We start from the raw sequence: 12,149 nt of genomic DNA, 5'->3' as shown, positions 1-12,149 counted from the left end.
CTGCCAGTTTCAAACTTGCTAATGGAAAGGTGCCTTGCTGCATGATATACTGACAGATAAATCCAAAGAACCCTACAGTGTTACAACTCCCAAAATAATCTTCTTAGATCATATTTAACCTCAGTTCAGTTAAGACCATCAGAATTCCTTATCATACATAACATTAAACATGTTAAAGCACTGCATCCTTACCCAGCACAATGAACAGCCTCTAGCAAACTGCAGACTCACAAGATACTTGGCAAAAACTAGACTTGGATATTTACATTTGCAAAAAGCAAAGAAATTAATGTTTTTAATTTTTCTTCTTACAAATTAAAAGCTGTACTCACTTGTGATATTTCCCAACATATCTTTAGTGTGGCAAATCAAATCTTCACTTTCCCCATCTTTGAAGTTGCCTATTTCTCCATAATACAGAGCAATCCCAAGCTGCATTATACGTATAAACATAGGAAGCTGCTGATCAGAGATTGAAAGTTTCAAACTTTCAACTAATGTGTGAATCTACAATGTGAAAAGAGAACAAAAACAGACAATAAGAAAGCTCTGTCATCAGTATAACCCACTTTTAAGCCATACCACTCTATATTCAATTGGAATGGACATTTTATTTCGGAAAACAAGATTTGCAACACAACAGAAGGCAAAGGGGTGCAAACAGTGACTAACAAAAACATTCACTTGGGTTATCACACAATAGACTTTCAGTTGAAAAGTCAAAAGCAAAATGCTTTACACATACAGAAACATTTATGTATTTCGTTATTAAACTTATTGCTGAAAAACCTTCTCAAATATAAGTGATATAAGAGCATCTAATTAAACTTTCATTTTCATTATAGAGTTTCAAAAACCATGAGAAATTACTCTGTAAACAGTATAGCACACACATGGGTAAATAGTATTATAGTAGGAAAATCAGTATTTGTATAAATATATGCTTATACTTTCATATGTGTAAATTAATGAAATCTTAGCATGAGTCATAGAGAATGAGTAAAAACTTCAAGGAAAAATGAAAATATTAGAGAGCATAGCTTCCTTATTTATATGCTGTTTCTGTACATAAACTAACTGCATCATATGAACAAAACACAATTTAAAAATTCCTTTAGTAAAACACAACAGTACTAGCTTTTCGTTTTACTTAAAATTTTAAAGGATATTTTGAAAAGCCTCAAAACTTCACAACTGAGTAGCAAAAATAATTATTTTGGATACCTACTTTAATAATTGATGGCATTTTGGAGTTGAGGTTATCATAAGTAAAATGCAGACGAGTCCTGAAGGAACATTTGTACAGCAGAGGTTCCTGGTAAAATTCGATTTTACCACTAGCATTTCTCTTATCAAGACATACTGTGCAGTCAGAGAAGTTGATCATCTTCCTCAGTACCAGATCTGTGGCTTTTAAAAGAAGTATATAGGTTAAAAAAATATATTGCATACAAAAAGTAAGTTGTGCATACAGGTTCTTAACTAGAAGAAAGCAATACAAGACATTTTTTCAGTCATTATTTTAATCAGCAGCAAAGTATTTTCTTATGTGACTGAAGAGAATTATTTCCTGCACCAGTCTTTTTCTGCTGAAGGCATAGGAAGTGAGGACAAATTAGTTACACCCAATTAAAATTTTTATCCTGTCTGCTGTACCTTAGCTCTTTTTATAAAAGAAGAGTTCTGGTTTATGTGGAAGCATACAATAGCTATCATTCTCATTATTCTCACAGAAATAATTTTGCATATTATCCCCCAAAGTTTTCTTCTGAACCTTCCAAAAGAAACAAGAGCTATTCACTTACTACTATTATAGTGATCTTAACATGAAGTGTATTGTGTGATTTTGTCATAACAGTTTGCAATTATTTTATCCAGAACAAAAAAATAGGTTTGGGAAAACATTAATTGAATTCCCTACTCTACCTGAAATCTTCTATGTGATCTTAGCACAGTTACTGTGCCCCATTTCCACCTCTAGCCAACGTCAGCAAGAGCACCTAGACTGAAAGGTGAACATTGGCAATTCAAGGACTGAAACATTCAAATAATGAAGATCAAGATAGAGTCTGAAGCTGGGGGCTTTTTTCCTCTGAAAATGTGAAGTGAAATGAACCATGTCTTACAACAGGTATGCTGAGCTACTGTGATCACATTACACTGCCTCTCCTGCCAGCCTGTTCAGAGTTTTAAGACCATCACAAACAAGGGCAATGGAATGTCTTAATGTGTTACTGCTCACTCACAAAACTTGCCTAAACACTCACTGCCAACAGCAAGCACTAATTCAAATACCATCACATGATGGCAAGGTGAGCAGAGGACAACATATCTTGTATGATTATCTGCCATCATACAAGGGTGCAGTAAGAATCAATCTACATTATTACAGTTGGCTCATCAGAACTAAGGTAAGGACAAGAGAAAACAGGGTTGGAAATCGAATTTCTGTCAAAAGACAGATGTCTTACTTCTGATAAAAAAGTCATTTTTATGAGACTTACTAATTTCTGTATGAATTTAAGAGCACCTCCACAGTGATATGTAAAACCAAAAAATACCTACTCACCAGAGATGTCCATAAATGCTCGATCCCAAAACTCATTCACTGTATAGCATTCTGCAGAAGTGATATTGACTGAGAGAACAATATCATCTTCCACATACTTTAATATGAGATTGTTGATCACGATGTTGACATTGTTTACAACACGCCGAATCAAACTCTGCACGTAACCTACAAAATAAAACAAATTCTTGGGAATGATAAGGAAGACATGACAAACTAATTTATTTAGTAAAAAAACAAATTACTTCAATATATTCATTATTTTCAACTTGCACTCTTTTTTAAAAAATCAAAATTTAAACAAACTATTGTACTTTCTTTACCCAAAAAAATAACATGTCTTAAAACTCTTTAAGAACCTGCGTGGTTATAAAGTCAATCAACATCCTAGAAATGCAAGATACCATAAAAAGTTGTTATAAGCTATGAATACAATGAATCATATAAAACTAATTAACTTTCAAATTAATTAAGAAAACAGAACACTATGGATTACTGCAGACAAAGAATTTTAACAATTACTTTTTTACTTGAAAGATATTTCGAAGCAGGTTTGGAAAAGTGAATGCCAGCTGCTAGGTTACTTTTCAAGTGTGCATATATTATGCCTAAGTGCTCCCTCATTTTTTTTTATAAGTTCACTAAGCATTAACACACCTAGTACTCTCTCATTCTAAAACCTAATATATCCACATCTTGTTCAGTAAGACCCCTGTGAGGTGTATCAAAACCAATTTCTGTCAACAACCCAAACAGTAAGCACCTGCACTGAAGCCTGTTGGGAACAAATCCATTTACATGTTTTGTAGGTGTAATGTTATTGGAAAAATCATCTCATCTGGGAATTCACAGTATGTGGCAAAGTGTCATATTTTTAACAATATCATAAAAAATGAAATATTACCCATATTGATGTCTTTCATACATACTGAACCTAACTATGGACACAACTTACTTGTGCTGGAAAAAAAAATCAAGCCTTAAAATTTCTCTGTTTTCAAATTTATGACATCACACACATCTAAAAATACATTTCATAAACACCATTGAGTTCTAATTTGGTGACTATGCTGAAAAAAGCCAGCTAATAATACAGGCTTAAATCCATAGGCTTCAAGAAAGAGCAGTTTTCTAACACTTGCATTAAATAAAACTCCTTTATATCAAAAAAATAAATTCAAATTTAAAATTAAAATGAACATCAAAATATTGTCAGATAACTAGGAAAATTAAGTTGCTACTTCCATTCTACTCTGCTTTTTCTAGGTATTCATCTTTTTCACACTCATATATAACTTTTCACTTTAGAGTATATGGCAAGTTTTACCATTACATAAGTGATTTCCTGGAGTTCCACAAACAAAAATTTGCCCAACTAATAGGCAACATTTTCCCTTTTTTCAGGATTCAAAGTCCTCAATGACCTCAATGACCAGAAAGATGAAATCCAGAAATACTGTCTAATTCAATGTCAGATTTCTAACATAATATAAATTGGCTTTTCTTGCATATCAATCTAAAACTACTGAAAAATATGTGGACTAACTTGCTTTTAAGGATTTTCTCACTAACTCCTTCAAACAGTAACATTTGTAGTTTATATGAACTCAGAAAACCAGATGTATTATTTCAATAATTAAGGGGCATAAGAGGCCCATATTCATCACTGGAGAGATGTAAACCAACCTGTACATAAATAGAAGGCAGCACAAGGCATTTAGCTCCTTTTCCTAATTTCAGCAGAGAAATATTTATGCAGACTATTTAACTAGCAACTATAAAATTATAACCAGTTATTTAATTATGATTTTAAAGCAAGCTACTAATTTCATTGAAGAAAGTGAAGCTGTCTCTCCACAGGTCCAAAGTTTTTCCAGTATTTGGCTTTCAAGGGTCTTTCAAAGTCAATCTAACATACATTTTCCTGCTGTGAATGACAAAAACATTACATCATAGAAGGAAAAAAAGGCAAGCTGTACTGATAGTTTCCAGAGGTATTCAGGGAAAGACCAACACTATTTTCATCTCTGTGTCTTTTTGGCTGTGTGCATGAAGAGAGAAATTAAGAGTCCTATCTTCCAAATAAAATAGGGGTCATAGATTTGCTAAAAACTATCTATCTATGAAGCTATTTTCAACCTAGTGGTATTGTTGGAAGTATACAAAAACCAGCTTCCTGATTAAGTTTAGCTTCAAATATACTAGAAGCAGATTTTCACATGTGAGGAACAATCTTAAGGAACTGTAATTCCTACTATTCAAAACAAAATAATAAAAACATCAGCAACTTCATGTATAATAAAAGGTTTCTTTTTTTGTTTTTTGAGGCTTTTTTGAAAGAGTTTTGTTTTAAAGACAAGTGGGGAAAAAGCAGTAAAATGTTATTTATACTCCTGTGATTTCTAAGAAAAACACTATGAGCATCTTTGCCACTGAAATATAGGTTTTCTATGGTAAGTGAATAAAACAACCAGAAAATTTGTAGGGTTAGGGTTTCCTAAGGTGCAACACAAAATCCACAATTTTTTTTTTAAATTGTCCAGAATCCAGGACACTGCCCTGTGCATTAAGTGCTGCAATTTCAAATTCACCACTCCAAAAAGTCTGTATCTCTACAGTCACAGAATCAATATCATCTGACTAGACACATCTAAAGAACTTAAGTTTAGCAGCAGTCTGTTGTTGCCAAAGCAACATTTTTAGCTGAATTTTGCGTTCGGAGATTCATCTCCAAGGACACTAAAACAAAAGGGCAAATGAACATTTTTTAAAAATACAGCAAAAATATTATACACACATCCTCCAAGGACTTAAAAGAAAACAACAACAAAAATCCAAAAATTTTTAAAAAACACAAAAAAAACCCTCTAAGCAGATGACTCCACGTCTTACTAAAATTCAGGATGCACAAATTAAATCTTCAGACATTTTACCACACAGGACCTCTATACTAAACAGTACTATTTATCCACTCAAAACCAAAGCCACCTGTACCTACAACTTCGTAATTTACAACAATTAATACAACTGTACTGATATAATTTCACCACTTTGTAAGAAGGTAACTTACAAAAATCCTACCAGATGTCACCAAAGGAAATATATTCATACAATTTTTGGGTAGCCTTTGACTTTTTTTTTTTTTGCAAATGTAACCCAAAGAACAGAATTCTACAGGGCTGCTACAACTGAAGCGCTGTCCATGGTAGGAAATGGTTTCCCACAATTCCAAGCCCCAGGAGTTTATTAGATTGCTAAACTCTGAGACACTCCAGCCCTGGCTCCTCAAGTAACCATTTCAAAGCAAGATGATACCATGTACCACATCGTATTACACACACTAAATGTCAATGATGTCCTTTGATTCAAGTCAAATATAAAGTCAAGTATCTGACAACAAAAGACAGCAAGAAAGCTTTACACAAAACTATAATAGTTTTAACCTATCCAAAATTACATGACCCAAGAAGGCAAACTTGCAATTCATTCCAGTACTCTCCAATTTTAGTTTTCTGCATGAAACACCTCATATCCAAACTCAGAGGCAAGAGTAACCAGATACATATATCCTTAGGCATTTTTATATCATGAAATATCTCTAAGTTCAGTATACAAATTCCACATTCACATTCAAATTCCATATCCAGGGGGAAAAAAAAATGGGTGAAAATCTCTTCCTGTAGATACAGGGCTCAATAAAAAACATTAGTAAAACATGAGACAGTTTGGGTTTTTAGCCTGGAAAAGAGAAGTCTCCAGAAAAACTTTACAGCAGCCTTCCAGTACCTAAAGGGAGTCTACAAGAATGTTGTCCTGGAGAGGGGCTTTTCACAAGAGCATGTACAGACAGGACAAGGGATAATGGTTTAAAGCTGAAAGAGGGCAGGTTTAGATTAGATTAGATAATACAAAGAAATTCTTTCTTCCGAGGCTTTGGAACCAGAGTAGCCCAGAGTTCTGTTCAAGGCCAGGCTGGATGGCGCATTGAGTTGAGACACCTGTTATGGTGTACCACCACAGCTGGGGGCTGATACTAGATGAGTTTTAAGGTCCCTTCCAATCCAAGTCATTCTATGATTCTATGATGCTACCTTGAACAATAAATGAGTTATGTGAATTTAAGAATTTGATGAAATGGAAAGAAAGGTTATCAGCATTAAACTACATTTTATTGTGATTTGGTTCTATTTTCTAACATACGAGTATTTTACTAACCTTTATGATTTGTAGGTAGACAAAAACATAATAATGTAACTTAGACACTGTGGTCATCTGAATAAAAGTCTGTATTTCAGTTACAGAAAAATATCTAATCAGTTTCTGAAATTATGGATTACCTGGAGGTAAATCAGGGTCAGGAGAAGCAGACTGCTGAACTCGTCGTGATTTTACTGCTGATTTCATGCTCTCTGTGGTACTGCGGTTTGTTGAACTGGAACCACAACTTTCGTGGTCTTCCTGCTAGAGGAAAAGAAAGCAATGAAGTCAACCAAACAGAAAGAAAATAAATGTGGGGAGAACTTAGTAAAGGTTCTGTAAAATCTGTTACTGTTTTTCCATCAATTCAATCCCATACTACAGAAGTTTTCACAAAATTAGGTGGACAACATAAAATTAATACTTTCACTAACTTTAGTTTAAAAAAGAAACCTATCATTTAAATATTTATTTCAACTGAACATATTTCTTCTAGCTCCATTTCTGCTGAAACATTCCTCAGAGACAGAGCCCTGCAGATTACCAAAACAAGTATGAGAAACTACCTAACTGTATGAGCTTATATGCCTACTCATGAAACCACCTCAGATGGTTCCAAGATGTCAGACTCACATCCTTCCTAATACCACTAATTGAAACTGATTCATAAAGCAAAATATTTTTGCAGACTTCTATAACAGTAAAACATGACCCCAGAAAAGATAAATGAACTGAGGGCACCTGCTTCTCTTGAGCTTCAACATAGCTCATTCAACATTAAGGAATTCAGATGTACAAATGTGGCTTGTAATTCCAGAATATGATATAAGCCTTTCAAGATGAGATTTGCAGAGACAAGAAAACCTTAATTAGCTGAATCTAGGATTTTAAATATACCAGTAGTATTCCTATTACATTCCAGAATGACAGTTGAACTACAAGGCTCAAGTGTAAGAAAGCCAAGAGAAGTAATGCAAATATTCTTGTAAATGTATTAAAAGAACAGGTTGAAAAGGATGCAAACACAGCTTTTGACCTAAGCCAAATTACTTTGATAGACATAGTCTCTTGCAGAAAAAGTGAAAAGTGCTTTCTGGGTCATGCCACTGATCATATCACACAATTTGTTCACAAGAAAGAAGCTTTGGGGAACAAATGTCAAGTAATACAGTATGAGTTATAATATTCTTAAGTCTTCCTAACACCAAAAGCAAGCAGCTTAAACTGTGCTGGGTTTTTGTATGGGACAGATCACGTGTTTCTCCACATGCTGCCTGGTATTTCTAATAATCTCAGAGAAATTACAAAAGGGAATCTTCATATTACTTGCTTTTTGATGTGGATTTTTTTTTCCATAAAGAAAATTAACGCATGCAATGATACATTTCAAATGCAAGTCTACAACTTCAAAAGTAACTGAAGACATTTTGTTCCTTCCACTGTATTTAGAACAACAAAACAGAGAAATTCTCTGATAAAATGAAAGTACCATTTCACTAAGACAAAGAAAGAAGAGCAATATAATTTTAGTCAGGGAAAAATAAGATTAAGATAGAAGCTTTAAGTCATTTAGAGCAATTGCATAAGACAGCCATATTGATATATTAGAAGACTAGATGATAGCTTTTAAAAGAAGGATGAGTTATCATAAAGGATTTGAGATTTTCCATTTATTAATATAGCATTAGAAAGCAAGCTGTTGGATGTTTTTTAATTTATGGATATCTGGCCATTTTAGTCATACAGGAAAGTCTCATTCAAATTCATAAAACCCCCATAATGGGTGTTGAGAATCAGCTCTGTTTAGAAGGTATTTGTTTCTTATCTCTGACAAGCTTCTCATACTTTCCATCAAGGAATGCATGTTTCCTGCAAGACTCTCTCTGAACTTCAAACTATGGAGCAATTTCATTAGAAAACCACCTCTCTCTTTATGGCATACTTGACAGAGATAAAACAAGGGCTTCAAGCTTTCACTGAGCCCAGCGTGATGGAAGCCTCCTCATCAAGATGTATTTTCCTACCTCTCCTGTTTACTGAGAAAACCTAGTTCACACACTCTTAATCTAAAATTTCTGAAATAACTTTGAGCTATACTCTTTCTTGGAAACTAGATCACATGTAGCATAGAAATATTTTTTCAGGTAAGTCACTACACAACTATTTATGTTTTGAACTTGCAGAAAAACCCAAGCTCAATTACCACATTTCCTTCTTCCCCAAGCTCACTCAAGGATTGCATAGAATGCTGTGCTGCAACTATTTAATGACTTGATCTAATAGGATCACATTACACTTGACTTATAATATTTATGTCAGCTACAAAATAAAGAGAAGGGGGAGAAGGGAATGGGGAAGTTCTTTTTCTGAAGTGTTAACTCTGTCAAGCCTGATTACATTAAAGTCTAACTTTTCTATCTACATAATGCTACAATTATGTTAAATACATGTTCTCAAAACTTCACAAAATGTATGCAATATTTTTGAGTATTATGAGCAAAGATTAAGAGTCGTTTAAGCTTTTACCACTTTCAGAGATCTAGGAATAAACACCAGCACTGGCTTTTGACGGGGGTTTGGTTTTTTAAAGGAAAGGAGATGAGAATCCTTAATTTTGAAACAAAGTCTCAAATCTCAACCTATAAACACATTATATACAAATAAGCTTTTTATATTTCCCTGAGCTACAAGTCTGTTTCAATGGAAAATGGCTGTAAATCATTTACAGCAAGCTGGACCTAAACACAAGCAAAAAATGTACGTGTTCCAAAATAGTGCCAAAACACAAAACAAATTTATCTCAGAAATATACCTGTGTGACTTAATGCATATGAAGAAACAGAGTACAAGAAGAATTCAACCTGACTAGCATTTGAAGAAAGGGTGTTTTGTTGTTTTTTTTTTTTTTAATCTGGGTTAATATCTATTAATTTCCTTATAACACACAATTATCAAAAATACTTTTGGGGGCTTCAGGGGTTGGTTTTGGGTTTTTTGAGTATGAAAATACACAGCATTTTTTCACAACAGTTACTGATATTTTGTAAGCCAAATATATTCTTTGATTACTGATGATAAGAGTGGCCATGAACTTAAAAAAAGTTACAATCCTAAGTACACATATATCCAGAAGGTTTCTGTATCTGCACATTTCTGCTCAATGTTAACTTTAAGAGCACACTATTAATTTCTCAAACATGTGGTTGTCTCATAAGCCCAGAAGTAAAACATGTTCATTAAAGGGATGGGGAAAGTTCCAAGGAAACTGCCAAAACTAGCATAATTATGAAACTATTTAAAACTGGAACCAAGTAGAGTCACACGCTGTGTCTAGATCACAGTGATGTCATCAGAAACACCCAGCCAAAAAGCACTAAAATTACTGCAATCCCATAAATCCACCTCACACCAGATGAAAAACATTTAAAAGTTGAACTCAAAATTGTAATGGTGGTGGGAAGGGAGTTACATTCTAAAAGTGCTAATAACCATAGTTGTGGTATGAAATTTGATAAACCTCCATTCATTTTATCATTAATGACAGTGATTCCAAACAATAGCCACAGCAGTGGAAAACTAAAAATACTCACGATATATCTAGAGAAATGATTTTGAAATAAGATAACTCACTTACAAAAGTATCTTTTCCCACTAGCTTGTATCGTAAGCAAAGTCTAGAAAACTTAAATTTGAACAAGAGGTACTGTTTTGGAGTGTTGTTCTGCAAAAATGACAAATACAATTTTGCACAACCAGGCTCCTTTTTCACATTTTGCAGAGGTGTCAGGTCCAGTAGTCGGCTGAAATGTTTTTATGAAGCACTATGGCTAGTTCTATAACTATGCAAGTCGTAAGTAACATGGTAAAGGCACCTAGGCTAATAAAGTTATATTCAAGTTCTTCAGTCAATTTTCTACTGCAATTTAAAACCATTATTGCAAGGTTTAAAGCAAATTACAATTGACAATACCTGAACACATAATAGGTTTATTTTGATCTTTCCTAATAAGTGGAGTTTATAATCTTTGTTCATTATTCTTTCCTTTGTTCATTATGCTTTCCAAATTCAAAATAATTTTCTCCTTAAAAAAGACAAACTCTCTCTTTTTAAAACACACAAATCATATTCAACATGCAAGATCTCCAAAAACTTGCATAAAGCACACCTTACGAGAAAAGCATGTCCCTTGGAGATCACTTGGCTATTTATGCAAATACTGTCCCTCTGCTTTCCTAAAACCAAGTTAGACAAAGAAAATTTGGTTCCATAGGAAAAAACAAAACTAAGAAACTGTTTAAAACCAATGAATATTATTAATTAAAATTTTAAAACCCAATCTGATTCAAATTACCTACTACACAAAAGATAGTTCTCCATCCCCATTTTTTCCTTTTCATCTATAAAATTTGCTTTTTCTCATCCTTTATCATTTCTAAAACAATAAGCTTAATGTCCATTACAAATCATTAAAATATATCTATTCATATTTCTGTAAAATCTATTTAAATGGCAAGATGCAAGACCTGGGAGAATGGGACTTATTTCCCACCAGCAGACAGTGCTCATATGGCCAAATAATTGGCTGCCTGTGGCAAGACTAGAAGCAACATTCAGGATGTGCTCATTTTAGCAAGGCCTTTGACTCAATCTCCTCACATGGGCGGTCTCCTCATTCAGACTGGTGAGACATCAGCTGCATAGTGGGAGTTCAGTGAAAAAGTGGCTGGACAACTGAGCTCAAAAGGTTGTGACCAGGGTACCAAGTCCAGCTGATGACTGGTTACTTGTGGGATCCCTCAGGGATCAGTACCAAGCCTGTAGTGTTTAAACACGCATACTAAAGACCTGGAGATGGGATAGAGTGCACTCTCATCAAAACTGTGGATCGTACCAACCTAGGGAGAGGAACCGATGCACTGGTGGGCAGGACTGCTATTGATAGGGTCCTTGAGGGGATGAAGAAATGGGCTATAGATGCTAACTCTGAAGCAGGGAGCACAGCGCCTGTGAAATAGCAGGCCACATAACTTTCTCAGTCTTACCTGAGAAAGTGGCCTGGGAAATCATAAGGAGGAATTAAAACAATCCTCAGAGATAGAAAACAGCCTTGCAGGTGCTGTTTGTCAGTTCCTTGTTTTCTTGCAAGAGAAGGTCGAGGGGTGGTGTACACCACTGACCAGTGATGGTGATGTGTTAGTGTACTAACCTATAAGAGTTTTACTTTTCTGTACTTTCACGTATCAGTCTATAAAAAAGGTCTGAGGTAATAAACCAAGAGAAATTCTCCTGTTCGACCTCCAAGAGAGTCTGTGTCATTCTTCTTGCTGTTCCCAATAGAGCAACAACAGGCTGTCAGGAACTTAGTGAAATTCAGACGTAAAC

General features: G+C 34.4%; 1 protein-coding gene across 9 annotated transcripts in view; it reads right to left on the bottom strand.

Annotated features, from left to right (window-relative positions):
• The window catches only part of VPS13B (vacuolar protein sorting 13 homolog B), a 422,306-nt gene that overhangs the window by 369,553 nt on the left and 40,604 nt on the right, over positions 1-12,149 (bottom strand). For 7 of the 9 annotated variants that reach the window (XM_015617450.2, XM_015617453.2, XM_015617455.2 and 4 more), the window contains 4 exons: positions 6,907-7,030; positions 2,570-2,737; positions 1,229-1,410; positions 333-507 (listed from right to left, as the gene is read on the bottom strand). In XM_015617450.2, coding sequence (XP_015472936.1) covers positions 333-507; positions 1,229-1,410; positions 2,570-2,737; positions 6,907-7,030 — 649 coding nt within the window. The remainder of the gene's footprint in view (positions 1-332; positions 508-1,228; positions 1,411-2,569; positions 2,738-6,906; positions 7,031-12,149) is intronic. The other 2 variants (XM_015617454.2, XM_015617456.2) reach the window with 1 other exon arrangement.

The sequence above is a fragment of the Parus major genome, chromosome 2, assembly GCF_001522545.3.
Source record: "Parus major isolate Abel chromosome 2, Parus_major1.1, whole genome shotgun sequence".
Classification (NCBI taxonomy): domain Eukaryota; kingdom Metazoa; phylum Chordata; class Aves; order Passeriformes; family Paridae; genus Parus; species Parus major.
The sequence above is the reverse complement of the archived record's forward strand: the minus strand, read 5'-3'. Positions and strand labels throughout refer to the sequence as shown.